This window comes from Dendropsophus ebraccatus, chromosome 10 (assembly GCF_027789765.1).
Source record: "Dendropsophus ebraccatus isolate aDenEbr1 chromosome 10, aDenEbr1.pat, whole genome shotgun sequence".
NCBI lineage: Eukaryota > Metazoa > Chordata > Amphibia > Anura > Hylidae > Dendropsophus > Dendropsophus ebraccatus.
This window is the reverse complement of record NC_091463.1, coordinates 13,103,770-13,131,609: the sequence shown is the minus strand read 5'-3', so window position 1 is coordinate 13,131,609 and position 27,840 is coordinate 13,103,770. Positions and strand designations below refer to the sequence as shown.

Here is a 27,840-nt window from a genome sequence, read left to right as displayed (position 1 = left end):
ATCCCTTATTATATAGTCAGTGAGCACTCTACTGCTGATATATGAGCAGATCCTGTATTATATAGTCAGTGAGCACTCTACTGCTGAGATATAACAGCAGATCCTCTATTATATAGTCAGTGAGCACTCTACTGCTGAGATATAACAGCAGATCCTGTATTATATAGTCAGTGAGCACTCTACTGCTGAGATATGAGCAGATCCTGTATTATATAGTCAGTGAGCACTCTATTGCTGAGATATAACAGCAGATCCTGTATTATATAGTCAGTGAGCACTCTACTGCTGAGATATGAGCAGATCCTGTATTATATGGTCAGTGAGCACTCTACTGCTGAGATATAACAGCAGATCCTGTATTATATAGTCAGTGAGCACTCTACTGCTGAGATATAACATCAGATCATGTATTATATAGTCAGTGAGCACTCTACTGCTGAGATATGAGCAGATCCTGTATTATATAGTCAGTGAGCACTCTATTGCTGAGATATAACAGCAGATCCTGTATTATATAGTCAGTGAGCACTCTACTGCTGAGATATGAGCAGATCCTGTATTATATGGTCAGTGAGCACTCTACTGCTGAGATATAACAGCAGATCCTGTATTATATAGTCAGTGAGCACTCTACTGCTGAGATATAACATCAGATCATGTATTATATAGTCAGTGAGCACTCTACTGCTGAGATATCACAGCAGATCCTGTATTATATAGTCAGTGAGCACTCTACTGCTGAGATATAACAGCAGATCCTGTATTATATGGTCAGTGAGCACTCTACTGTTGAGATATAACAGCAGATCCTGTATTATATAGTCAGTGAGCACTCTGCTGCTGAGATATGAGCAGATCCTGTATTATATAGTCAGTGAGCACTCTACTGCTGAGATATAACAGCAGATCCTGTATTATATAGTCAGTGAGCACTCTACTGCTGAGATATCACAGCAGATCCTGTATTATATAGTCAGTGAGCACTCTACTGCTGAGATATGAGCAGATCCTGTATTATATAGTCAGTGAGCACTCTACTGCTGAGATATAACATAAGATCCTGTATTATATAGTCAGTGAGCACTCTACTGCTGAGATATAACATAAGATCCTGTATTATATAGTCAGTGAGCACTCTACTGCTGAGATATGAGCAGATCCTGTATTATATAGTCAGTGAGCACTCTACTGCTGAGATATGAGTAGATCCTGTATTATACAGTCAGTGAGCACTCTACTGCTGAGATATAACATAAGATCCTGTATTATATAGTCAGTGAGCACTCTACTGCTGAGATATAACATAAGATCCTGTATTATATAGTCAGTGAGCACTCTACTGCTGAGATATAACATAAGATCCTGTATTATATAGTCAGTGAGCACTCTACTGCTGAGATATGAGCAGATCCTGTATTATATAGTCAGTGAGCACTCTACTGCTGAGATATGAGTAGATCCTGTATTATACAGTCAGTGAGCACTCTACTGCTGAGATATAACAGCAGATTCCCCACAGTATATGATGTTAATTAGATTAGCACATCTATAACAATCCAGTTATAGAACAGCTCTTGGATCTCCATCCATCCAACTTACGTCATGGTCCTGCAGCAGCAGGAGCGGTTTCCATGGTAACCTCCCATCTCAATAGAGGCCTGGAACGCAAGCACGGACGTTTTGACGTTGGTTCCTCCTCTTTGTTTCCAGACCAATCAGCGGCAGGGACCCGCCCCATCACGTGGTGTAGGAGGACGTGTTGCGTATTGACGTTGTGCCCGGTCCGGCGCTCGGTGTGACGCAGGCTCGGTGTCCGGTGAAGGTGACCGATGACCATCCTTCCCAAGAAGAAGCCGCCTCCCCCCTCTGACCCGGAGGACGGGGACCGGAGCGGCGCCGGCGGCGGGGACTCCCATTCCCACTCGCGCTCCGGGGCTCGGCCTCGCTCCTCCCCCCCTCCGCGCTGGGCCCAGGCCTCGCCTCCGCCCGGTGCCGGGGGTCCGGGGGGGGCAGGCTCGGGGCCAGACGGGCTGGGAGGCCTCGGCTGTTGTTGTTGCTGTAACGGGGCGGGGATAGGACCCGGGGGCTGCTGCTCTGGGCCCGGACACAGCAAGAGGAGGCGGCAGGGGGTGAGCGGACCCGGGGGAGCCGCCGAGAGAGGACTGGGGCTGCCGGTGGCCGGGAACACCCCCGACCGGGAGGATGGAGCCGGGAACAACAGCGAGGACGAGTACGAGACGGCGGCCCAAATCCAGTCCATAGACCCGGACATGGCGGAGCAGGTGAGACCGGGAGGGGAGGAGTCATGTCATCAGGGGATGGGGGGGGAGGGGAGGAGTCATGTCATCAGGGGGATGGGGGGGGAGGGGAGGAGTCATGTCATCAGGGGGATGGGGGGGGAGGGGGTGTCATGTCATCAGGGGGATGGGGGGGGAGGGGGTGTCATGTCATCAGGGGGATGGGGGGAGGGGAGGGGGTGTCATGTCATCAGGGGGATGGGGGGGGGGGGGGGGGGTGTCATGTCATCAGGGGGATGGGGGGGGGGGAGGGGGTGTCATGTCATCAGGGGGGTGGGGGGGGGGAGGGGGTGTCATGTCATCAGGGGGATGGGGGGGGAGGGGGTGTCACGTCATCAGGGGGATGGGGGGGGGAGGGGGTGTCACGTCATCAGGGGGATGGGGGGGGGAGGGGGTGTCACGTCATCAGGGGGATGGGGGGGGGAGGGGGTGTCACGTCATCAGGGGGATGGGGGGGGTGTCACGTCATCAGGGGGATGGGGGGGGTGTCACGTCATCAGGGGGATGGGGGGGGTGTCACGTCATCAGGGGGATGGGGGGGGTGTCACGTCATCAGGGGGATGGGGGGGGTGTCACAACATCAGGGGGATGGGGGGGGTGTCACAACATCAGGGGCGTGAGGGGGGGTGTCACATCATCAGGGGGGATGAGGGGGAGGTGGCACATCGGGGGGGATGAGGGGGAGGGCAGATGTCACCACATCGGGGTGGGGAGGGGGGAGATGTCACCACATCGGGGGGGAAATCACCTCTATGCTCCTCTTTAGTTACATTGATGTCACACACTGATCGCTGTATCCTCTGTGCTGCTGTGGGTGATGGATGGGGGCACATATTTCCAGTGACTTTGTTGTTGTTCAGTCATTAGGCATGTCGCCCGGTGGGTCACTTTGATGCCACCTGTCACTGCCGGGCGATGCCAGGAATGTGCTGGGCGGAGTCACTGCTCATGTGACCGACACCTGATGTTTCCTTTGTGCTCGCAGATCTGGACGTGTTTTTGCGTAAATAAGTGACCTTTGTACTGCCCCCCAGTGGCCGCTCCTCTGTATGGGCTATATGTATGTATGGGCCCAGGGACTCTCCTCTGTATGGGCTATATGTATGTATGGGACTGGCGGATGCTCCTCTGTATGGGCTATATGTATGTATGGGCCCAGCGGATGCTCCTCTGTATGGGCTATATGTATGTATGTATGGGCCCGGGGACTCTCCTCTGTATGGGCTATATGTATGTATGGGACTGGCGGATGCTCCTCTGTATGGCTTATATGTATGTATGGGACTGGCGGAAGCTCCTCTGTATGGGCTATATGTATGTATGAGCCCAGCGGATGCTCCTCTGTATGGGCTATATGTATGTATGGGACTGGCGGACGCTCCTCTGTATGGGCTATATGTATGTATGGGCCCGGGGACGCTCCTCTGTATGGGCTATATGTATGTATGGGCTATATGTATGTATGAGCCCAGCGGACGCTCCTCTGTATGGGCTAAATGTATGTATGGGCTATATGTATGTATGAGCCCAGCGGACGCTCCTCTGTATGGGCTAAATGTATGTATGAGCCCAGCGGACGCTCCTCTGTATGGGCTATATGTGTTTATGGGCCCGGCGGATGCTCCTCTGTATGGGCTATATGTGTTTATGGGCCCGGCGGATGCTCCTCTGTATGGGCTATATGTGTTTATGGGCCCGGCGGACGCTCCTCTGTATGGGCTATATGTATGTATGGGCCCGGCGGATGCTCCTCTGTATGGGCTATATGTGTTTATGGGCCCGGCAGACGCTCCTCTGTATGGGCTATATGTGTGTGTATGGGCCCAGCGGAGGCTCCTCTGTATGGGCTATATGTGTGTGTATGGGCCCGGCGGATGCTCCTCTGTATGGGCTATATGTATGTATGGGACTGGCGAAAGCTCCTCTGTATGGGCTATATGTGTGTATGTATGTATGGGCCCGGGGGATGCTCCTCTGTATGGGCTATATGTATGTATGGGCCCGGGGGATGCTCCTCTGTATGGGCTATATGTATGTATGGGCCCGGGGGATGCTCCTCTGTATGGGCTATATGTATGTATGGGCCCGGGGGATGCTCCTCTGTATGGGCTATATGTATGTATGGGCCCGGGGGATGCTCCTCTGTATGGGCTATATGTATGTATGGGCCCGGGGGATGCTCCTCTGTATGGGCTATATGTATGTATGGGCCCGGGGGATGCTCCTCTGTATGGGCTATATGTATGTATGGGCCCGGGGGATGCTCCTCTGTATGGGCTATATGTATGTATGGGCCCGGGGGATGCTCCTCTGTATGGGCTATATGTATGTATGGGCCCGGGGGATGCTCCTCTGTATGGGCTATATGTATGTATGTATGTATGTATGGGCCCGGGGGATGCTCCTCTGTATGGGCTATATGTATGTATGGGCCCGGGGGACGCTCCTCTGTATAGGCTATATGTATGTATGGGCCCGGGGGATGCTCCTCTGTATGGGCTATATGTATGTATGTATGTATGTATGGGCCCGGCGGATGCTCCTCTATATGGGCTATATGTATGTATGGGCCCGGCGGACGCTCCTCTGTATGGGCTATATGTGTGTATGTATGTATGTATGGGCCCGGCGGATGCTCCTCTATATGGGCTATATGTATGTATGGGCCCGGCGGACGCTCCTCTGTATGGGCTATATGTATGTATGGGCCCGGCGGACGCTCCTCTGTATGGGCTATATGTGTGTATGTATGGGCCCGGCGGATGCTCCTCTATATGGGCTATATGTATGTATGGGCCCGGCGGACGCTCCTCTGTTTGGGCTATATGTACAGTCATGGCCGAAGGTGTTGGTACCCCTGAATTTTTTCCAGAAAATGAAGTATTCCTCTCAAAAAATTATTGCAATTACACATGTTTATTTCCTTTGTGTGTATTGGAACAACACAAAAAACAGAGGGGGGAAAAAAGGCAAATGTAACATATTTTAAACAAAAATGGGCCGGACAAAATTATTGGCACCTTTTTAGAAATGAGCGTAAATAACTTTGGTTCAAGCATGTGATGCTCAGCCACACTCCCCTGTGATAGGTAACGGGCGTGCTCAGCCACACTTCCCTGTGATAGGTAACGGGCGGGCTTAGCCACACTCACCTGTGATAGGTAACGGGCGGGCTTAGCCACACTCACCTGTGATAGGTAACGGGCGGGCTCAGCCACACTCACCTGTGATAGGTAACGGGCGTGCTCAGCCACACTCCCCTGTGATAGGTAACGGGCGGGCTCAGCCACACTCACCTGTGATGGGTAACGGGCGGGCTTAATCACCCTCACCTGTGATAGGTAACGGGCGGGCTCAGTCACACTCGCCTGTGATAGGTAACGAGCGTGCTCAGCCACACTCACCTGTGATAGGTAACGGGCGTGCTCAGTCACACTCACCTGTGATAGGTAACGGGCGTGCTCAGTCACCCTCACCTGTGATAGTAACGGGCGGGCTCAGTCACCCTCACCTGTGATAGGTAACGGCGGGCTCAGTCACCCTCACCTGTGATAGGTAACGGGCAGGCTCAGTCACCCTCACCTGTGATAGGTAACGGGCGGGCTCAGTCACCCTCACCTGTGATAGGTAACGGGCGGGCTCAGTCACACTCACCTGTGATAGGTAACGGGCGTGCTCAGTCACCCTCACCTGTGATAGGTAACGGGCGGGCTCAGTCACCCTCACCTGTGATAGGTAACGGCGGGCTCAGTCACCCTCACCTGTGATAGGTAACGGGCAGGCTCAGTCACCCTCACCTGTGATAGGTAACGGGCGGGCTCAGTCACCCTCACCTGTGATAGGTAACAGGCGGGCTCAGTCACCCTCACCTGTGATAGGTAACGGGCGGGCTCAGTCACCCTCACCTGTGATAGGTAACGGGCGGGCTCAGTCACCCTCACCTGTGATAGGTAACGGGCGGGCTCAGTCACCCTCACCTGTGATAGGTAACGGCGTGCTCAGTCACACTCACCTGTGATAGGTAACGGGCGTGCTCAGTCACACTCACCTGTGATAGGTAACGGGCGGGCTCAGTCACCCTCACCTGTGATAGGTAACGGGCGGGCTCAGTCACCCTCACCTGTGATAGGTAACGGGCGGGCTCAGTCACCCTCACCTGTGATAGGTAACGGGCGGGCTCAGTCACCCTCACCTGTGATAGGTAACGGGCGGGCTCAGTCACCCTCACCTGTGATAGGTAACGGGCGTGCTCAGTCACCCTCACCTGTGATAGGTAACGGGCGTGCTCAGTCACCCTCACCTGTGATAGGTAACGGCGTGCTCAGTCACACTCACCTGTGATAGGTAACGGGCGGGCTCAGTCACCCTCACCTGTGATAGGTAACGGGCGGGCTCAGTCACCCTCACCTGTGATAGGTAACGGGCGGGCTCAGTCACCCTCACCTGTGATAGGTAACGGGCGTGCTCAGTCACCCTCACCTGTGATAGGTAACGGCGGGCTCAGTCACCCTCACCTGTGATAGGTAACGGCGGGCTCAGTCACCCTCACCTGTGATAGGTAACGGCGGGCTCAGTCACCCTCACCTGTGATAGGTAACGGGCGGGCTCAGTCACCCTCACCTGTGATAGGTAATGGGCGTGCTCAGTCACACTCACCTGTGATGGGTAACGGGCGGGCTCAGTCACACTCACCTGTGATAGGTAACGGGCGTGCTCAGTCACACTCACCTGTGATGGGTAACGGGCGGGCTCAGTCACACTCACCTGTGATAGGTAACGGGCGTGCTCACTCACACTCACCTGTGATAGGTAACGGGCGTGCTCACTCACACTCACCTGTGATAGGTAACGGGCGTGCTCACTCACACTCACCTGTGATAGGTAACGGGCGTGCTCACTCACACTCACCTGTGATAGGTAACGGGCGGGCTCAGTCACACTCACCTGTGATAGGTAACGACGGGCTCAGTCACCCTCACCTGTGATAGGTAACGGGCGGGCTCAGTCACCCTCACCTGTGATAGGTAACGGGCGGGCTCAGTCACCCTCACCTGTGATAGGTAACGGCGGGCAGATCTGTGTTCTATATTATGGTTCCTTTTGTGTATTTAGGATCCCATAGAAGTGAATGGAGTCACCCAGAGACACCATGCTATGTTTTATTGCTTCTGGAGGAGAGTTCCTGCATATATGCAGAACCTGGGGGCTATATAGACTGGCATCACACAGCTAAGGGCACCTACAAAGGGGGCAGGGGGTTAATGGACTGGCGGAGGGGCTTGTGGTGTGGGTTACATTAGTCTCTGCTGTCAGGGCATGCTGGGAGTTGTGGTTTTTGTAACAGATGGAAGGCTGCCTGTTAGCGGGACATGACGGACGCACAGGATCTCAGCCGATGATCCATGTCTATTATGTTACTCTTCTCTCACAGCGGCTGCCATCAGAAAACCTTTACACTTCTGTGTAATCTGTGTCCTCATGTCCCCTGGGGGCCGGGGTCATATTGTGCTTTGTTTACATACAGTAGGCTGCAGTGCATTGTTCTTACCTGCAGGTGGCGCTGTCCTCCAGGATAATACAGCAGGCAGGAGGTGGAGACACGTGATCCCCTCTATAGTCACACACAGCTCTGGACTCTAATGACAGTACCCTGAGGATGTGGCTGCACACAGTGGGAATGGCGCCGGTGTTGTGCGGATATTACGATAGATTTTAGTGCAGAATTTGAACATTTAAAAAACTAAAAATTTCTATATTCTAAATCTGCAACATAAATGAAGGCTCTGCAGATGTCAGAGTCGCTGTCCGTTGCAGATCCGCAGCCATACTGCAACTATGGGATTTTTTTTCTATGTGTTTTTTTTTTTTTTTTTTTTTAGTCCCCACCAGCAACATATTAATTATTATTTTTTTTTTTTTTTTTTTGTCTCTGGATTTTGTAACATAATCTGAACCTTTTAGCTTTTTACTTTTTCACTGTTGCAGAGGTATAGCCTTTTTCCTTGTACAGTCAAACCAAGGCTTTACCTTGCAGATCCTCACAGATCCAGCTGTTGCAGAACTACAACACCCAGCATGCCTTGGAGAGGCAGGCTGCTTTACCACACAATGTAACTGCAGGGAGATTGTTACCTTGAGGGGGCACTGACTTGGTTTCACCACCAGGGGGCAGTGTTATCACTTAATAGTCTGAAGGTCCACATTCTTGTTCTCCGGCAGCATCAGGGGTCCGCTGGGCTGCCCCCATACACACTGCCAGGGCCTTAAAAGCAATAGGGTCAGCAGTCATGTGATGAAACAAACACTTTGTCCTCCCCTCAATGCAGTGCTGTGGGAAGTGCCAACATTTTTTTTTTAACATGTTGAATTAAATCTGTGTCTCTGTATAGAATCTTAGGCTGGTGGAGTTACAGAGGGCCTATAGACCAGTGTGGGATCGGGAGGTACAGCGGGGGCCTATAGACCAGTGTGGGATCGGGAGGTACAGCGGGACCTATAGACCACTGTGGGATCGGGAGGTACAGCGGGGGCCTATAGACCAGTGTGGGATCGGGAGGTACAGCGGGGCCTATAGACCTCTGTGGGATCGGGAGGTACAGCGGGGGCCTATAGACCTCTGTGGGATCGGGAGGTACAGCGGGGCCTATAGACCTCTGTGGGATCGGGAGGTACAGCGGGGCCTATAGACCTCTGTGGGATCGGGAGGTACAGCGGGGCCTATAGACCTCTGTGGGATCGGGAGGTACAGCGGGGCCTATAGACCTCTGTGGGATCGGGAGGTACAGCGGGACCTATAGACCTCTGTGGGATCGGGAGGTACAGCGGGACCTATCGACCTCTGTGGGATTGGGAGGTACAGCAAGGGTTATAGACCTCTGTGGGATCGGGAGGTACAGCGGGGCCTATAGACCACTGTGGGATCGGGAGGTACAGCGGGGGCCTATAGACCAGTGTGGGATCGGGAGGTACAGGGGGGCCTATAGACCACTGTGGGATCGGGAGGTACCACGGGGCCTATAGACCTCTGTGGGATCGGGAGGTACAGCGGGGCCTATAGACCTCTGTGGGATCGGGAGGTACAGCCGGGGTTTAAACCAGTGTGGGATCGGGAGGTACAGCGGGGGCCTATAGACCAGTGTGGGATCGGGAGGTACAGGGGGGCCTATAGACCAGTGTGGGATCGGGAGGTACAGCGGGGCCTATAGACCAGTGTGGGATCGGGAGGTACAGGGGGGCCTATAGACCAGTGTGGGATCGGGAGGTACAGCGGGGGCCTATAGACCACTGTGGGATCGGGAGGTACAGAGGGCCTATAGACCACTGTGGGATCGGGAGGTACAGCGGGGGTTATAAACCACTGTGGGATCGGGAGGTACAGGGGGGCCTATAGACCTCTGTGGGATCGGGAGGTACAGCGGGGGTCATAAACCAGTGTGGGATCGGGAGGTACAGGGGGGCCTATAGACCTCTGTGGGATCGGGAGGTACAGCGGGGCCTATAGACCTCTGTGGGATCGGGAGGTACAGCGGGGCCTATAGACCTCTGTGGGATCGGGAGGTACAGCGGGGCCTATAGACCTCTGTGGGATCGAGAGGTACAGCGGGGGCCTATAGACCTCTGTGGGATCGGGAGGTACAGCGGGGGCCTATAGACCTCTGTGGGATCGGGAGGTACAGCGGGACCTATAGACCTCTGTGGGATCGGGAGGTACAGCGGGGCCTATAGACCTCTGTGGGATCGGGAGGTACAGCGGGGCCTATAGACCTCTGTGGGATCGGGAGGTACAGCGGGACCTATAGACCTCTGTGGGATCGGGAGGTACAGCGGGACCTATCGACCTCTGTGGGATTGGGAGGTACAGCGAGGGTTATAGACCTCTGTGGGATCGGGAGGTACAGCGGGGGCCTATATACCACTGTGGGATCGGGAGGTACAGCGGGGCCTATAGACCTCTGTGGGATCGGGAGGTACAGCGGGGGCCTATATACCACTGTGGGATCGGGAGGTACAGCGAGGGTTATAGACCTCTGTGGGATCGGGAGGTACAGCGGGGGTTATATGTCATGTTATGGGGACATTCCCTCAGTGCTCGCCGATCAGCTGATGGAAGGTGGTGGAGATCGCCTCCAAACCACCAGCTACTGTTGGTTACTCTTCCGATCCATGCCTGGTCTGGGGGTTGTTCTGTCTCTTGGGGACAGTGTTCAGGTAAAAAAACCAAAACCTAAAAACCCTTACTTATTCTGATTGTGTTGTGCGGCGCGGTGTCATAGTGGCGGTACCATATGTCTGTGTCTGATGTTTCAGGGGTTTTCAGCCTGGAAGATCAGAGGCGACAATCATCACTGACCCGGTGTCCTCCCAATCTTTCTATATATGTCTCATGATTCATGTCTTTTAGGAACGCCCCAAGGGTTGTCTGGCCTTATTTAGCTCCTGCAGTAGTAATAATAATGTGCTGGCCCTTTAATCCCTGCAGCATTTGTGTACTCTTACCTGTTTATAGGATCTCCGCCTGCTGTCAGTGATTGGAACCTACAGAGGCGCGGTTACAGTAGTTGGGAAGGTGGAGGATATCTGTTCTCAATGAAGAGACCCAGTGGGGGGCTGTGTGTGTGTGTGTGTGTGTGTATATATATATATATGTATGCAAATAAGCCCTGCAAATGGAAGAAACCTGTCTCTAGTGCCACCTAGAGGCAGTCAGCAGTTGGGTCACGTCACCATTTTTAATGGCTTTTCTTTGGTTTTAGCAGGAGAACTGGTTTGAGAAGGCGCTGCAGGAGAAGAAGGGGTTTATCATAAAGCAGATGAAGGAAGATGGCGCCTGCCTGTTCAGAGCGGTTGGTGAGTACTCTGCTAGTGCTCTATCTACCTACAGTGCAATACAACTTAAAGGAGTATTCTGCCCATGACCTGCCCCAAACAAATTGTTAAAAAGCCCCCTGGTCTTACACCCCCCCCCCCTCCCGCCCCCACCACCACCACCTATCCGTGCACATCACACAGCACTCGTCATGTTTAAAATGGTCTCCACCAGGTCCCTGGCGGTCACCTCCCCCACAGAGCACAGTGAACTTTATGCAGATACCCCTGGGCCTAGAGCTTTGGCAACTCCAGTATTGGGGCCCTCTGCAGCTGCTGTCCGCCTAGCACCTGTCTCTCCTAGCTCACCATGGCTAACTCGCAGTCAGTAGGGGGAAGATGTCTATGGGTACAGCTCCTGAGCGGCACAGAAACTACAACCCCAGGGTCAGGGAATGGTGCTCCTTCCTCTGTCCCCCCTCCCATCAGGGACGTGGATCAGATGTTCTCCATCTCTGCAGTGGGCTGGGTTAGCGCTTACAACCTGTACAACAGCAGAGACAGGGACACGTGATTCACGCCTCGAATGGAAGGAGCGAGACGGAGAGGGATCCGACCAGCAGGTTTTTAGCATCAGGAATGGTGCAGAGGCTGCGATTACAACATATTGCACAGATATAAAGCTTGCTTTTCTTTTAAAGGAACTGGTTTCAGAAAGGTATATAGATTTGTTATTTACTTTTTATTTAAGAATCTCCAGTCTTCCAGTACTAATTAGCTGCTGTATGAGCTGCAGGAAGTGGTGTATTCTCTCATGTCTGACACAGTGCTCTCTGCTGCCACCTCTGTCCATCTCAGGAACTGTCCAGAGCAGGAGAGGTTTTTCAATGGGGATTTACTGCTACTGCTCTGGAGAGTTCCTGACATGGACAGAGGTGGCAGCAGAGAGCAGTGTGTCAGTCTGGAGAGAATACTCGCTTTCCTGCAGGACATACAGTAGTTGATAAGTACCGGAAGACTGGAGATTTTTAAATAGAAGTAAATTACACATCTATATAACTTTCTGAAACCAGTTGATTTTAAAGAAAAAGATTTTCATCGGAGTACCCCTTTAAGGGGAGCACAGACAGGCAGTAGTGTTCAACCTGTGACTCCCCAGTTGTGAAACTACGACTCCCAGCATGCTTCACAGCAGTTAGAGAGTGTCAGGTAGGAATGGGGGATATGTATGCCATGTTGTCATCTACCACAGGAGGCTGAGAGTTGTAGTCTGTCGCTTAGCAGTAGGTTATTACGCTGTGAGTGGGGGTGTGGCGACCAGAGATACTGGCAGGCTCGGCTGGGCGTTTCCTGTGACTCAGCAGCCGGATCGTGGAATAGTGACTCAGCTTTGTGGAATCTCTGGATGGGGCGGCCTGTGTACTGAGGAGGGCGCTAGTCTTCCCTCGTATGAGAGTTAATCTTACATAACAGGTGCTGGATGTCACTACAGTCAGCTGTGTGGCGGCAGATTACAGACCCAGCAAACAGACGCCTCCGCAAGCCTTATTTATAGTCGGCATTATATGTTGGGTAACGCTTAGTGCAAGGGATCCCCGAATGTGTCATGGTGGGGAAAGCAAGAACATATACAGCAAAGTTGCAAAAGTTTTACTCCCATCATGGCCTGAGCAGACCCCAACAACCATAAAGTCATAGCTGGAGTACAGATCTTCACTGTCCTGACCCCAGGCTACTGGTGCCCACCTACACTAGGTATGGTGAGCATTTGGCCCTCCAGCTGTTAGAAAACTACAATTCCCGCCATGCCTGACAGCCAAAGGGAATTGTAGTTTTCCATCAGGTGGAGCATGGAAGGTTGCCCATCCCTGACCCACACTGATACAACAATGTGCCTGATGAGGGAGTATACAGGAATCATGGATCTTTCCATGACAATAGTGGACTGTCCCTTTAAGAATCTGTTATTGAGTAGATTTTCCCAGGTTATTCTCATACCTGCCGTCCTCTTCCTGTTATTGATGTTGGGTCCTGACCCGGGGGAGGGGAATTTTCCACCTGATCTAATAATTTCCAGCCGCAGTTATTGTTATTATAATCCTTCATTACTCAGATAAGATACAGGAAGTAAACGTGACATCATGGTTTTCCCTTTACAACTGACTGACTACAGAAAGGTCACGTGACCCAAGCACATCTGTGGGTGTAGCATCAAAAACACCATGTGAGTATGATGGTGCGGTGGCATTGTGTCTGTATGTCCAGAATGTTTCATTGGTTAGATGTAGGGTATTACTTCATGATGAAGAGAGTTTGGTGATGTCACTGCTGATCTAGTACTGGGGAGGAGAGTGATGTCACTGCTGACCTAATACTGGGGAGGAGAGTGATGTCACTGCTGACATAATACCGGGAAGGAGAGTGATGTCACTGCTGACCTAATAATCGGGGAGGAGAGTGATGTCACTGCTGACCTAATACAGAAGAGTAGAGTGATGTCACTGCTGACATAATACTGGGGAGAAGAGTGATGTCACTGCTGACCTAATACCAGGGAGGAGAGGGATGTCACTGCTGACCTAATAATCGGGAAGGAGAGTGATGTCACTGCTGACCTAATACTGGGGAGGAGAGTGATGTCACTGCTGACCTAATACTGGGGAGGAGAGTGATGTCACTGCTGACCTAATACAGAAGAGTAGAGTGATGTCACTGCTGACATAATATCGGTGAGGAGTGATGTCACTGCTGACCTAATACCAGGGAGAAGAGTGATGTCACTGCTGACCTAATACCAGGGAGGAGAAGGATGTCACTGCTGACCTAATACTGGGGGAGGAGAGTGATGTCACTGCTGACCTAATACCAGGGAGAAGAGGGATGTCACTGCTGACCTAATACCAGGGAGGAGAGTGATGTCACTGCTGACCTAATACCAGGGAGAAGGATGTCACTGCTGACCTAATACTGGGGAGGAGAGGGATGTCACTGCTGACATAATATCAAGCCGAAGAGTGATGTCACTGCTGACATAATATCAGGGAGGAGAGTGATGTCACTGCTGACCTAATACTGGGGGAGGAGAGTGATGTCACTGCTAACCTAATAATCGGGGAGGAGAGTGATGTCACTGCTGACCTAATACTGGGGAGGAGAGTGATGTCACTGCTGACCTAATACTGGGGAGAAGAGTGATGTCACTGCTAACTTAATACCAGGGAGAAGAGTGATGTCACTGCTGACCTAATACCAGGGAGGAGAGGGATGTCACTGCTGACCTAATACTGGGGAGGAGAGGGATGTCACTGCTGACCTAATACCAGGGAGGAGAGGGATGTCACTGCTGACCTAACACGGGGGAGGAGAGGGATGTCACTGCTGACATAATATCAGGGAGGAATCCTGGGGAGGAGAGGGATGTCACTGCTGACATAATATCAGGGAGGAGAGTGATGTCACTGCTGACCTAATACTGGGGGAGGAGAGTGATGTCACTGCTAACCTAATAATCGGGGAGGAGAGTGATGTCACTGCTGACATAATATCGGTGAGGAGAGTGATGTCACTGCTGACCTAACACGGGGGAGGAGAGGGATGTCACTGCTGACATAATATCGGTGAGGAGAGTGATGTCACTGCTGACCTAACACTGGGGAGGAGAGGGATGTCACTGCTGACATAATATCAGGGAGGAATCCTGGGGAGGAGAGGGATGTCACTGCTGACATAATATCAGGGAGGAATCCTGGGGAGGAGAGGGATGTCACTGCTGACATAATATCAGGCAGAAGAGTGATGTCACTGCTGACATAATATCAGGGAGGAGAGTGATGTCACTGCTGACCTAATACTGGGGGAGGAGAGTGATGTCACTGCTAACCTAATAATCGGGGAGGAGAGTGATGTCACTGCTGACATAATATCGGTGAGGAGAGTGATGTCACTGCTGACCTAATACCAGGGAGAAGAGTGATGTCACTGCTGACCTAATACCAGGGAGGAGAGGGATGTCACTGCTGACATAATATCAGGGAGGAGAGTGATGTCACTGCTGACCTAATACTGGGGGAGGAGAGTGATGTCACTGCTAACCTAATAATCGGGGAGGAGAGTGATGTCACTGCTGACCTAATACTGGTGAGGAGAGTGATGTCACTGCTGACCTAATACCGGGGAGGAGAGTGATGTCACTGCTGACCTATTAATCGGGGAGGAAAGTGTCACTGCTGACCTAATACAGAAGAGTAGAGTGATGTCACTGCTGACCTAATAATCGGGGAGGAGAGTGATGTCACTGCTGACCTAATAATCGGGGAGGAGAGTGATGTCACTGCTGACCTAATACTGGAGAATAGAGTGATGTCCCTGATGAGCTAAAGTTGGGGAGTAGGGATATAGATGATGGTAAAGGGTTTAGGGAGGTGGAATAATACTGTTGGTATAGCATCGGGCTAGTAAGGATATTACTGCCGGTATAGTATTGGGGGGGAGCCGGGATATCACTGCCAGCATAGAATTAAAGGAAGGTGGGATATCACTGGCCGGTATAGGAGCAGGCAGAGGTGGGAGATTACTGCCGGTATAGGATCAGGCAGAGGTGGGAGATTACTGCCGGTATAGGATCAGGCAGAGGTGGGAGATTACTGCCGGTATAGGATCAGGCAGAGGTGGGAGATTACTGCCGGTATAGGATCAGGCAGAGGTGGGAGATTACTGCCGGTATAGGATCAGGCAGAGGTGGGAGATTACTGCCGGTATAGGATCAGGCAGAGGTGGGAGATTACTGCCGGTATAGGATCAGGCAGAGGTGGGAGATTTTCTCTGTAGATCTTTGGGTATCACATCTTGGTTTATAGCTTTGCTTGTCTTGAGATGAGTCGCCTTTCTAGGAAGTTTTGGCTTCTTGACGATGACAGTGGCCGCTCCCTCTCACTGTAGCCTGTGATAATATTATCAGCCCAGAGCCCTGTGCACCGCCGTGGCCATGTATAGTATGTTATATATTATATATAGTGTCAGGGTCGCTGTACAGGTTGTGGTCTGCCATAGTCCTGACAACCAGGTGAACATTGATTCATAGATCTATGAAGAACATTGAAGGTGAAAAGTTTATGTGATGCTGGAAGATGTGAGCAGATACGATGGCACATCAGCCACTTGGATGAGGGGATTACTGTAGTGTATGTGGATGCCATGTGCCCGGGCAGACCCCCAGCTGCCGGGCACCCTCCTCTATTTACTAAGGCATGTGTCAGATCTGGGGATTCAGCATTTTGAATAGTCATATAGCGGTAACGTGTCGCCTCATTGGTGCAGCCACTGTGCGGTTTCAGTTTCAATGAAAACATTTTCTGTGAATCCCCCGGATTTTTGTGACCTTTCTTTTGAAATTAGAGACAGTTCTGAGAATCTGCTCAAGTGGAACGTGTAGAGAGCAAGAGGCAACCAGGAGGGGAGGCGACAGAGCAAGAGACGACCACGAGGGGAGGCGACAGAGCAAGAGACGACCACGAGGGGAGGCGACAGAGCAAGAGACGACCACGAGGGGAGGCGACAGAGCAAGAGACGACCACGAGGGGAGGCGACAGAGCAAGAGACGACCACGAAGGGAGGTGACAGAGCAGGAGGCGACTGAGCAAGAGACGACCACGAGGGGTGGCGACTGAGCAAGAAACAACCACAAGGGGAGGTGACAGAGCAAGAGGGGACCACAAAGGGAGGTGACAGAGCAAGAGAAGACCACGAGGGGGGGGGGGGTGACCGAGCAAGAGGGGACCACAAGGGGAGGTGACCGAGCAAGGGGGGACCACAAGGGGAGGTGACCGAGCAAGGGACGACCACGAGGGGAGGCGACTGAGCAAGAAACAACCACAAGGGGAGGTGACAGAGCAAGAGGGGACCACAAAGGGAGGTGACAAAGCAAGAGGGGACCACGAGGGGGGGGGGGTGACCGAGCAAGAGACGACCACGAAGGGGGGGGGGGTGACCGAGCAAGAGGGGGCCACAAGGGGAGGTGACCGAGCAAGGGACGACCATGGGGGGAGGCGACAGAGCAAGAGACTACAACAAGAGGAGGCGACAGAGCAAGAGACGACAATGAGGGGAGGCGACTGAGCAAGAAACGACCACAAGGGGAGGTGACCGAGCAAGGGACGACCATGGGGGGAGGCGACAGAGCAAGAGGGGACCACAAAGGGAGGTGACAGAGCAAGAGACGACCACGAGGGGGGGGGGGAGTGACCGAGCAAGGGATGACCACAAGGGGAGGTGACCGAGCAAGGGACGACCATAGGGGGAGGCGACAGTGCAAGAGACGACAACAAGGGGAGGCGACAGAGCAAGAGGCGACCACAAGGGGAGGCGACAGAGCAAAAGGCGACCACGAGGGAAGGTGACAGAACGAGACTACCGTGACGGGAGGCGACAGAGCTAGAGACTACCATGAAGGGAGGCGACAGAGCTAGACACGACCATAAGCTGTGGGGGTGGGGAGTTGATCCCGCTTTGAGACGATCTTCCATTCATTTCATCGAATGGGCACAGCCTCTGACAACCATGAGAGATAATTATAGAGAAGATGAAATCTTGTTCCATTGCAGTCAGTGCGGGGTCCTATCATGCCATAGGGTAATGTTCCCCAACCTGTACCTCTCCAGCTGTTAGAAAACGGCAGCCTTCATGATGGGACCCCCATTTATCAGAATATCCCAGCAATAAGCACCAATGCTGCTACAATCTATTGTTCTCTGTTATCAGCCATGTCCAGCTGGGAGGTGTTGATGTCTGTATGTGAGCAGCTTGCTGCACTTTTAGGAGGTGTTAATGTTTGTGTGTGAGGTTATATTAGGTAATAAGATGCAAAAACAATATAAATGCTCTATACACACAGCAACACACAGCAACTAGTAATATATGTATACAGTGGTAAAGAATAAAAAAAAAAATATATAAAAAAAAAATCTGAAAAACCGCAGATGTAGCGATAAGCCGCTTGGTGAAACCACACTGGATGTAAACAATATGCTAATGAGCGCTATACATGGCGATTCTTCCCGCTCATCACATGACCAACTTTCTTAGAAGTTCGGGGGGGTTAGAGAGGGGGATGCTCCCGACCAATCGTCTTGAGGCTCGGTTCTCCCGCGCAGAGTGAATTTATAGCAGGAAACCACAACACAAGTCGTGTTTACAAACGCTGGAGTGAAGATACGTGCAAAACCCCAGAATAGTGCGCAGCGGGGGGAGCAAAGTGGGTCAGTGCCCCCCATATGCCCAACTGTAACCAGAGCCGGGGCGGTGCCACATGCAGAGTAAAGTGTATAGAGAAATATGTTATATATGGCCTCATGAAGCTTATGGTGGATAGGATGTGTGGTATCAGGTCACTATGAGAGCCAGTAAAGTGTAAGTGGCGGCCATGATGGTTGCAGGAGTTTTCCTCCTCAGATATGTGTTGTCTGGTTATGGGGCCTCTAGGACACGCCATGGATGTAGTGAAACTAAGAGTGTAGTTTACGTATAAGATGTCTTTGTCATACCAAATGCTTGCTTGGTCCCTTAGTCCTCCAGGCTGGGTGTCTCTGCCAGTCACAGTGTGAAGGCCCTGTGAGCCATGTCGGCCTACGAATTGGCGGCCAGCTGACCAATCACTTTCTAATGATCTGGTAAAAACAAAGATCATCCGTTGCTCCATTGCCTGGGATGAGCGGCAGAGGAACGATGGAAGCAGAAGGATGGATTGTCCCCGTGTGATGATCGAGCCATGTTATAGGCTGAGTAAATGACCACCAGTCTATAAGATCGGCGCAGATTTATATTGTGCATCGGCTCATGTAATAATAATAGGACATCGAGGGTCCTTTTACAAGGCCTGACATTGGACCGTGCATGGATGCAAATGAGCACCGATCAGGACTGCTAGAGGTGGAAGGGCTAACGTGTGTGGAAACACTCAGCTCTCCTGTCCTTCACGACCAAGCAACATGTTCTCTCTCTAATGTTTGTGCCTTGGACATAACCACTCTGAAGGGTAGACTATAGAGCCTTTAGATGTTGCACCCTGCCATATAGTAAGGGGCCTTGTTCAGGAAAATTGACTGTTTGTTGCTGAAGGGTGGGCGGTGGTTAATGAGAATGTAAAACTGTACATTTTTGTTATAGGGGAAAAAAAATCTTTAATAAATATCTGATTAAAAAAAAAAGCAGCACCGATCGTTGAGATCAGCAAGATTTGCTCTCGTTTGCAGTTTCTTTACAAGGCACAATAAATCATGTGACCAGGTAGCATGAATGGTCCTTGTATCGTTTGTTCGGCCATGGAGACTGACAGCATAGATATGTATCAGTGCTGTCATTTTCAGATCACACTTGCAGTGCATACTTACCTTCTGTGCTGCTGTGTGATCTGACCCCTGCTCTCTGGCAGCTGCTTTGTCTTCAGCCCACCATCTGCCTCCTCCAACTGTCAGTCCTACTGAAGGAGGTGACAGCCTGAAAATACAGCGGCAGCAGAAAGTAAGTATGCACTGCATGTGTGATCTGGAAACTGACAGCATGGATATATGTCAATCAGCTGCACATCCCGTCACCTGTGTACACAGGCAGATGTGCCGTCGATAGCGATAAATTTTACAGTAGTCCAAAATATGTAGTCAGTCAAGCGTTGGGCATTTTCCATGGGCCGATTATTGGTAGAAGAAGCTTTCTAGCAACACTGCTGGCTGAAAATCCACCTGTGTAAAAGGCCCATCAGTCACCCTTCTCCAATTCCAGAACCATGGATGTAAACTATCCAGCTCTACATGGTGATCCTTCCCTCTCGTCACATGACCACACTTTCTTAGAAGTTTGTGGAGGGTTGGTTAGATAGGGGGCCACTGCTGACCAATCGCCTCAAGGCTTGGTCCTCCGTGCAGAATAAATTTATAACAGGAAACCGCAACACAAGTCGTCTTTACAAACACTGCAAACAGATTGGAGTGAAGATCCGTGCAAAACCCCAGAATCTGGCGCAGCTTCATACACAGGGAGATGTGCGCTCCATGGCGATAAATTTTACCACAGTCCAAATATGCGATCAGTCGACAATTCAGGACCAGTGAGCCGCCCATCTAACCTCAATGTGACCGGTCCAGGACAGGCTCTAGTGAAGTGTCAGCGGGGGGGGGGGGGGAGGGGAGAATGCATCACAGGAGCCTCACAGGAGCCTATAGACACGTGGGGGGGGGGTATATTCTGCTCTAGGAATCTTTTTAGTCCTTTGCATTTTGAAGGTCAGGAGTGTTCTCTTAGTCCGAATATTCAGCAAAGTCTCAACAATTTGCAGCAAAAATGTTTGACCCCTGACCTTTGAAATGCCATAACATCCACATCCTCTTATGCCCTCAGTGGTGGTAATGTTACAGCATTTATTTAACGCCTGACTAGAGACGGTATATACCCTGTATGCAAATGTGGGGATTCAGCATAGAATCTCCTGTTCCCAAAGATTTGCATAACATGAACCTGTTTCCCCGCTGCACGCTCTGCCGGGTGGGAAGGACGGAAAATAACACTGCTCTGTGATGTGACGCAGGTCTGGCCTCCAGTGTAGAAAAATAAGACAAGCAGCGTGTCATGACTGAGCACAATGCTGACAGCCCCGGACTAACACACTGCGGGAATGGTGTAATACTTCATTATTCCTGTGGTGGCGCTGCAGGTGGATTGATCACTTGTGAGGGGTCATTGCCAGCGCCATCTAGTCACAAGTGTAGATAAATGCATTGGTATGGTTGCTGTCAGGGCATGATGGGAGTTGTAGTTCTGCAGAAGTAAGCTGCCCTTGATGGTGTTTTTCCCTTCTCTGCCACAGATTGGTATTTTCCCTGTCATTGTTTCCTCCTCCCCGATACATCATGGGTGTCATTCCCTCTGCATCGCCTTAGGGTTTCCTACCATGTTCCTAAGCTGGAGAACCGGGTTATGATGAAATTGATCCTGTGGGAGCGTGTGCCGGCTCGTCACAGGGAAATTAGATTGTCAGCTCCAAGAACTATAAAACTGCAGGGACACTCTGCCGCCACCTGCCTGACTGTAGATGTGTTAGAGGCTGTGTACCCCATTGTTATTATTTTCCCTGTCATGTGATACTGACCGCCTCCCCCTCTCCCTCCAGCTGACCAGGTATACGGTGACCAGGACATGCACGAGGTGGTCCGGAAACACTGCATGGATTACCTGGTAAGAAGGTCTGGGCGTCCTGGGCTCTGTGCAGGGAACTGGGGAGCACTTTTTATTTATGCTGCCATCTTGTTTTTGTGAACAGATGAAGAACGCCGACTACTTTTCCAACTACGTGACAGAAGACTTTACCACTTACATTAACCGGAAACGGAAAAACAACTGTCATGGCAACCACATAGAGATGCAAGCCATGGCGGAGATGTACAACCGGCCCGTAGAAGTGTATCAGTATGGAACAGGTGAGGTCTAAGGGGGGGTCTGCTGATCGCTGGCCTAGGTACTCGGGGGTATGGGCCGGCCACTTATGGAGTCAGAGAACTACTCTAGCGTTGCAGGTTACACACCAGTGTCTCTTCAGATGTTGCACAGATACAACTCCCATCATGCCCTGAGAGTCAAAGGCATGATGGAAGTTGTAGCTGTACAAATCTGGGGGGGGGGAGCGGTCACTTCTTTCAGGCTATACACTAGTTCTTTCCTGTTCTCTTCATCTTGTCACTTTCTGTGTTCCAGAACCAATTAATACATTCCACGGGATCCAACAGAACGAAGATGAGCCGATCAGAGTGAGCTACCATCGAAACATCCACTACAACTCTGTGGTAAACCCCAACAAGGCCACAATAGGAGTAGGTCTGGGGTTACCATCCTTCAAACCCGGGGTAAGGGAATATATACGTGCTGGGTCATCGTCACATGGTAGTCAGAGTAATAGCACAACATGGCTTTCATATAGGGCAGGAATGTGAAGTCTGCAGCTCTCCAGCTCATGCAGAACTACACTTCCCATCATGCCAAAGCTAAATCTCCTATACATATGGCTATCCATTCATGATGGGAATTGAAGTGTTGCAATAGCTGAAGGGCCAAACGTTCGGCATCCCTAATGTAGGGAGTACACAGTGCAGTTTCATTGACGTGTAGTCTGATTGGTTAATGAATGTGTCCCCCCCCAAAATATATATACATATGAATGCTCGGCAGGGCTGAACATCCATGCTACCTCTATGGTGCTTATAGAACATAAAGGCTTTTTGGGTTCCTTACTGACTAAAGTCGCCCATGCACATATGATGGCTGCCGTTCATCTAGGTGTCACTCCCTGTATCCTAATGCACGCTCACCTAAGTTACAACATGCCAGAGAGTTCTTCTGACCAGTATCAGCCATAGGGGTAGTCAGGAGGTCCCTGTACACAGCAGGTTCATGTACGGCCATCTTAAGCTGTCCCGCCTGACAGCACTATGAACGTGTGTGTATATCAATGTGGATTTGTGTTTAGTATGCAGAGCAGTCCCTGATGAAGAACGCCATCCGGACCTCAGAGGAATCCTGGATCGAGCAACAGATGTTAGAAGACAAAAAGAGGGCCACAGACTGGGAGGCCACGAACGAGGCGATAGAGGAACAAGTAGCGCGGGAATCCTACCTGCAGTGGTTACGGGACCAAGAGAAGCAAGCCAGACAGGTAAGACTGCTGCCCTGCGGGCTCCTATCTGTATCCTGTCTGTACTTCCTGTGGTCTTGCTGCATATTATTAGTGTTCACTGTATTTCTGGGTCTCTGCTTCTCTTCCTCATCAGATTTCTTACTAACTTAATCTGGAATTAGAATCTGTCATCAGACCGACCTCTAAAATAAAGAGCATCTGTGACCTCTTCTAGTATTGTGCCCCTGCTGTTACTATTACACCTGCCAAATGGTGTCGCTAATGGGGAGTATGAGGCGGCAGTATGGATGGCAAACCTGTGGTCTTCCAGCTGTTGCAAAAACTACCCATCATGCCTGAACCGCCAGTGGTTCCCCATCCATGTATAGGTAGCCATGAGAGAGCTGTCACCTGACTGCTCCTGGCCCTGCCATTCACATGAACTCTCCACTAAGCCAAACATGTATGTGTTCTGAATAGAGAGAGGAGCGTATGCCCGGCCAGACTACTCTGGTGGAAACTTACCTCCCCAAGAACAAAAGAGTCAGCCTGTTAACATTCACCATGCCTGATCCTTCTCTCCATTGATGCCATCTGTTGGGAGGTGACCATACACATTAGATGAACAGCTGATCCTGCTTAAAGTGATTGACTCATCTCTAATGTGTATGAGGGCCTTAAAAAGGAACTCCGGATAGCCTTGGCTTAAAAAAAAAAACAACGAAACTTTGTAGACACCCCAGGTTCTTAGCCATGTTGTCTCCCGACACTGTACATGTTGTTCTTCTCCTCTGATGCACTTTGCTGACCGCTCCATTTCCCCTCTTGCTTCTCTGACAATGTACCTTGACGTTGTCTTTTACCCATCGTGTAACCCCGCCCCCTCCCTGGAATCACTCCGCCCCTTCCGTCCCGCTATTGGCTTGAGCTATTTATGTGACAGTTGTGACATTTCGCTGACATCTAGGAAGGGGTCCGGCTTACATCAGTGAGGCATGTAAGGAGGCATCCTTTACACCAAGCTAGGCCCACACAGCGAGACGGAGGTCACATGATCCTTGTCTCCCACAAGTTGCTGGGGACCAGGACATGGTGGATTTGATAGCACTTCCTGGTCAGCAATGAACTACAAGTAAGGTGAAATGGCGCAGAGAAGGTTATATATAATATAAACACATCTATAGAACTTTTCATGTACGCTTCAATGGTCATTCATTTTCCATAACCTGAGTTTCCATTTAAGACTGCTCAGCTTCCAGCAGACGGCGCAGAAGCAGCTGACGTTAGTCACTAAAGTTATGTCATTTGCTACTTAAAGGAGAAGCTCAACATCAACCAGAACAGAGCAACATGCACCTACCTCCCTGGGTCTGCTGCCCTCTGCTCTGGTTCCCAGTTCCTCGGCCGCTTCCTGGCTTGAGCGGAGACCCGGCTTGTGACGTGTCGGCCCCGCTACGGCAGCTGACTGGCTGAGCACGGCTGACACGTCATAACCCGGCTCCCCACTCAGACCAGGAAGCGGCCAGGAAAAAAATGCCTGATGTTGGACTTCTCCTTTAAAGAAGTTGTCTTTCCAACAGTACTTATTCCCTATATGTAGAACAGGACTCCCAGCGATATCAAGATGGTTATGCATCGTGCACTGTGCTCTGCTGTCTCTGCCAGTCCCATAGACAATAGAGTCCTGCACATATTTCTTCCCAATAGATTATGACCGGTCATGAGCAGGTGGGGGAGATTATCAGGAGATATGGCAGATAGCCTTACGTATGAGCTCAGAAGGAGCCACGTCTTCCCATCATCTTCTGCTGTAACCTTTCCTTTCCTTCCTCTTCTGATTTGTTGTCATCTTTTCCCTGTTTCCTTCTTGCTCTTGGCATCTTATAATGTCTTCACTTCATGGTTCCCTGAGCTAAAGCTCCTCACCTTGCTTGCTTTCTTGCAGCCCCGGAAGGCTAGTGCAACCTGTAGTTCAGCCACAGCCGCCGCCTCAAGTGGACCTGAAGAATGGAGCAGCCGTTCACCGAGACAGCGCAGCACTGCAGGGTCTCCCGAGCACCCCGACGTTCACGGAGAGCAAACCGCAAAGCCGTCTTCCCCAGGGACCACTCTAGTTTTAGCTAAGCCCCCTTCCCCGTGCGCGCCAGGTAACTTCCAGCCCGATGATGATGAGTATTCAGATACGTAAATAGGTTCTCTAGGTTTCTGTTATTATGGGACTTCCCATGTTCTATACAGCCCCGATTACACCAGCAGCTCACTGGTGGCCATTGCTTGGAAGAGTTGTAGTTTTATTACAGCTTGAGAATCGCAGTGTAAAGATCCACTGCTTCACTCTCCACTAATACACTGACCAGCCATAACATTAAAACAAGTGAAGCGAGTTACATTCATTCTTATGTCAGTAGGTGGGAGATGATAAGAAGCAAATGCAGCTGGGACCAAATTGTTATGTCTAGATGAGTCGCAGTCAGAGGGTGTTCCTGGTTATGGGTTCAGTCCTTCAAAAGAGCTGCCGTAGAGCAAACTGCTGCAAAGCTTCCCACTATATATAATAGGAAGAAGACATGGCAGCTTGCTGTGGATGGGGTCCGGCAGACTTCTCTCCACCCCTGATAGTGTCCACATTTGGCATCAGCACTTGAGCAAAGGAAAAAGGCGTCTGGTCTGATGGGTCACGTTCTCCGTCATGTGGACAGCTGGATGCATGTGCGTCACTTACCTGGGGAAGAGATGGCACCTAGATGGGAAGAAGACAAGAAGGCAGGAGCAGTGTGATGGACAATGTTCTGCTGGAGACCTTGTGTTTCTGACATCATGTGGATGTTACTGTGACACCGACCACCTACCTGATCATTGTACACTCCAAGTCCCCCCCCAATGGCAGTGGATAATGCCCCAGAGCTACACGCCCCTGGTCTCAATCTGATCGATCATCTGTAGGATGTGCTGGGGAAACAGATCCCATCCATGGATCTGCAGAATGTAGTCTGGGCCCAAGTGTGTATGTGTGTTGCACGCTATTAGGCGGGTGGTGGTAGTGTTATTATGGCTCATTTGTGTATATCTTAAGCAGTGCAGCAATAACATAGTCTCTATAAATGTTACTAATCGGGTTCCTGATCCAGAGGTTGGGTGGTGAATGGTGGCATATAGCCCCTGGCAATCCTCTATACTAACAAATCAGGTTAATCCTCTCCTTTGTGTGTCACATGCAGGCACGTATACACCGGACACAAGTTCTGACAGAGTTTCAGTAATTAAAGCTCCTTCACCCGGTTGCGTGCTTTGGTGTAGAGCCCTATCCACATCCCGGTGATGTAATAGCTATATCCGGCCAGGAGCAGAGATTAGAGAGCGCTGCCTATACGGCACTGGCTAGCACAGGGCTTGTATCTGTCACTTGTTAGGGTTTGGTTTGCTGGTTGTCTGGCGCATGCACTCACACAGTCTGTTCTTCGCCTAGGCCCAAGCAACCAGCCATGTTCTGGGGCTGATCGCGCCACCTCACCCCTTGTGTCTTTGTACCCAGCCCTGGAGTGTAGAGCACTCATGCAACACATGTCTCCCACAGCATTTGGTGAGTGTGCCGCCTCATCGAGTGTCTCAAAGATTCCCGTACCGTCTCTTAACCTTTTCCCTTCTCATCCTCAGGTCTAAACGACTGGGACGACGATGAGATCCTGGCCTCCGTTTTAGCAGTGTCACAGCAGGAATATCTAGACACTGTGAAGAAGAGCGCCCTGCGTAGGGATCCTTCCCCTGACCACAGCTGATATCCAGCTCGGGCTCATCCAATCCTCCCGTCTCCATCCTGTTTCTGCTTGCCTTTCCTTTCACTCCCGACCCCATTCTTTCTCCAACGAGTTTTTATCATGCTCACGTTGTGATCTCCACATGAATGATGCTCTTTTCTGTAAGCGTACCTTTCCTACTAGCCTATGGAGGACCTGTATAGCTGCATGTTACAGCAAATATTGACAGCCCATTGCCCCCCCCCCTTCCTTGAAACCCCCTCCCCAAAAAACCTTCCAGACTTCTTTTTTTTGGCTCTGAAGGCCTGCAGCGGGATGACGGAGTTGCTGCCTGGCTCCTGCGGGAGGCGCCCTGTGTTGACATCTTTTAGATAGATTTGGATGGGTGTGCAGAGGAGAGAATGACTCAGCCGGTGGAGCTATCCACTTTTGTATCTTCCTGAGATTTTTTTTTTTTTTTTTTTTTTTGGTTTGTATCTTATCAAGAGGACGTTCCAATCACCTAGGAATAACTTTTTTCTTATTAAGAAAGATAAAAAAAAAAAGAAACAATGGAAAAAAAATCTTATACAGAACAAGTGCAGTGTCATGTTGTTTGTGTAGCCATGACTGGTTGTACAAGTACGGACATAGGGGCCATATATATCTCTCTCTGGCCTGAGGTCTATGAAGTGCCGGCTGCTCATAGTGCACCACATACATATACGCAGCAGCTGATTCTCCACATACATGTACACTCTGTAGATGGGGAGGAAAGCTTCTGCCAGACACTGCCCTGTACCCCGATAATGAGACCCCTAACAACCTAACACTTATCTATCCAAGGGTTCCTCAACTTGTGCAAAACTACAACTCCCATCATGCAACAGCTGTAGAGCTACAGGTATAGGGTTGGGTGTAAATGCCATGTGTGATTCCCTCCCCCTGCCATTTTAACACATGACAGGTCTTCTAGCCTACGGCAATCGTTCCATTTTCCGAGGGAGCAGGAAGACGACTACTGAGACTTCTTTGTGGCCACAATATGAACAAATAAAACTTCTTACCTGCTTCAAAGGGTAAATTCTTTCAAATCAGCTGTTTTCAGAAAATAAAGTTTGTAAATTACTTCTGTTTAAAAACCTGAAACATTCCAATACTTATCAGCTGCTGTATGTCCTGCAGGAAGTGGTGTATTCTCTCAAGTCTGACACAGTGCTCTCTGCTGCCACCTCTGTCCATGTCAGGAACTGGCCAGAGCAGTAGCAAATCCCTATAGAAAACCTCTCCTCCTCTGGACATGGATAGAGGTGACAGCAGAGAGATTTTTTTTAGCAGTAATTTACAAATC

The 27,840-nt window shown here is 50.8% G+C and overlaps 1 protein-coding gene across 3 annotated transcripts; it reads left to right on the top strand.

The window, feature by feature from the left end:
* Nucleotides 1–1,728: 1,728 nt before the first annotated feature.
* OTUD5 (OTU deubiquitinase 5) lies at nucleotides 1,729–27,088 on the top strand. Of its 3 annotated transcripts, none has more exons than XM_069943334.1 (9): nucleotides 1,729–2,282; nucleotides 11,054–11,144; nucleotides 21,259–21,323; nucleotides 21,409–21,565; nucleotides 21,840–21,988; nucleotides 22,609–22,794; nucleotides 24,701–24,902; nucleotides 26,222–26,335; nucleotides 26,410–27,088. In XM_069943334.1, exons 1-9 carry the CDS (start codon nucleotides 1,830–1,832, stop codon nucleotides 26,529–26,531), a joined length of 1,539 nt encoding a protein of 512 aa, XP_069799435.1. In that variant the 5' UTR covers nucleotides 1,729–1,829; the 3' UTR covers nucleotides 26,532–27,088. The 3 variants fall into 3 exon arrangements, with proteins under 3 accessions (XP_069799435.1, XP_069799434.1, XP_069799436.1); XM_069943333.1 differs by having other exon boundaries at nucleotides 11,051–11,144; XM_069943335.1 differs by lacking the exon at nucleotides 26,222–26,335 and having other exon boundaries at nucleotides 11,051–11,144.
* The last annotated feature ends 752 nt before the right edge of the window (nucleotides 27,089–27,840 follow it).

Coding starts and splice junctions, on each gene's coding strand:
- OTUD5 (XM_069943333.1), top strand. CDS start 1,830: ATGACCATCCTTCCCAAGAAGAAGCCGCCTCCCCCCTCTGACCCGGAG. Junction 2,283..11,050: donor ACCCGGACATGGCGGAGCAG/GTGAGACCGGGA, acceptor CTTTGGTTTTAG/CAGGAGAACTGGTTTGAGAA. Junction 21,989..22,608: donor TACCATCCTTCAAACCCGGG/GTAAGGGAATAT, acceptor ATTTGTGTTTAG/TATGCAGAGCAGTCCCTGAT.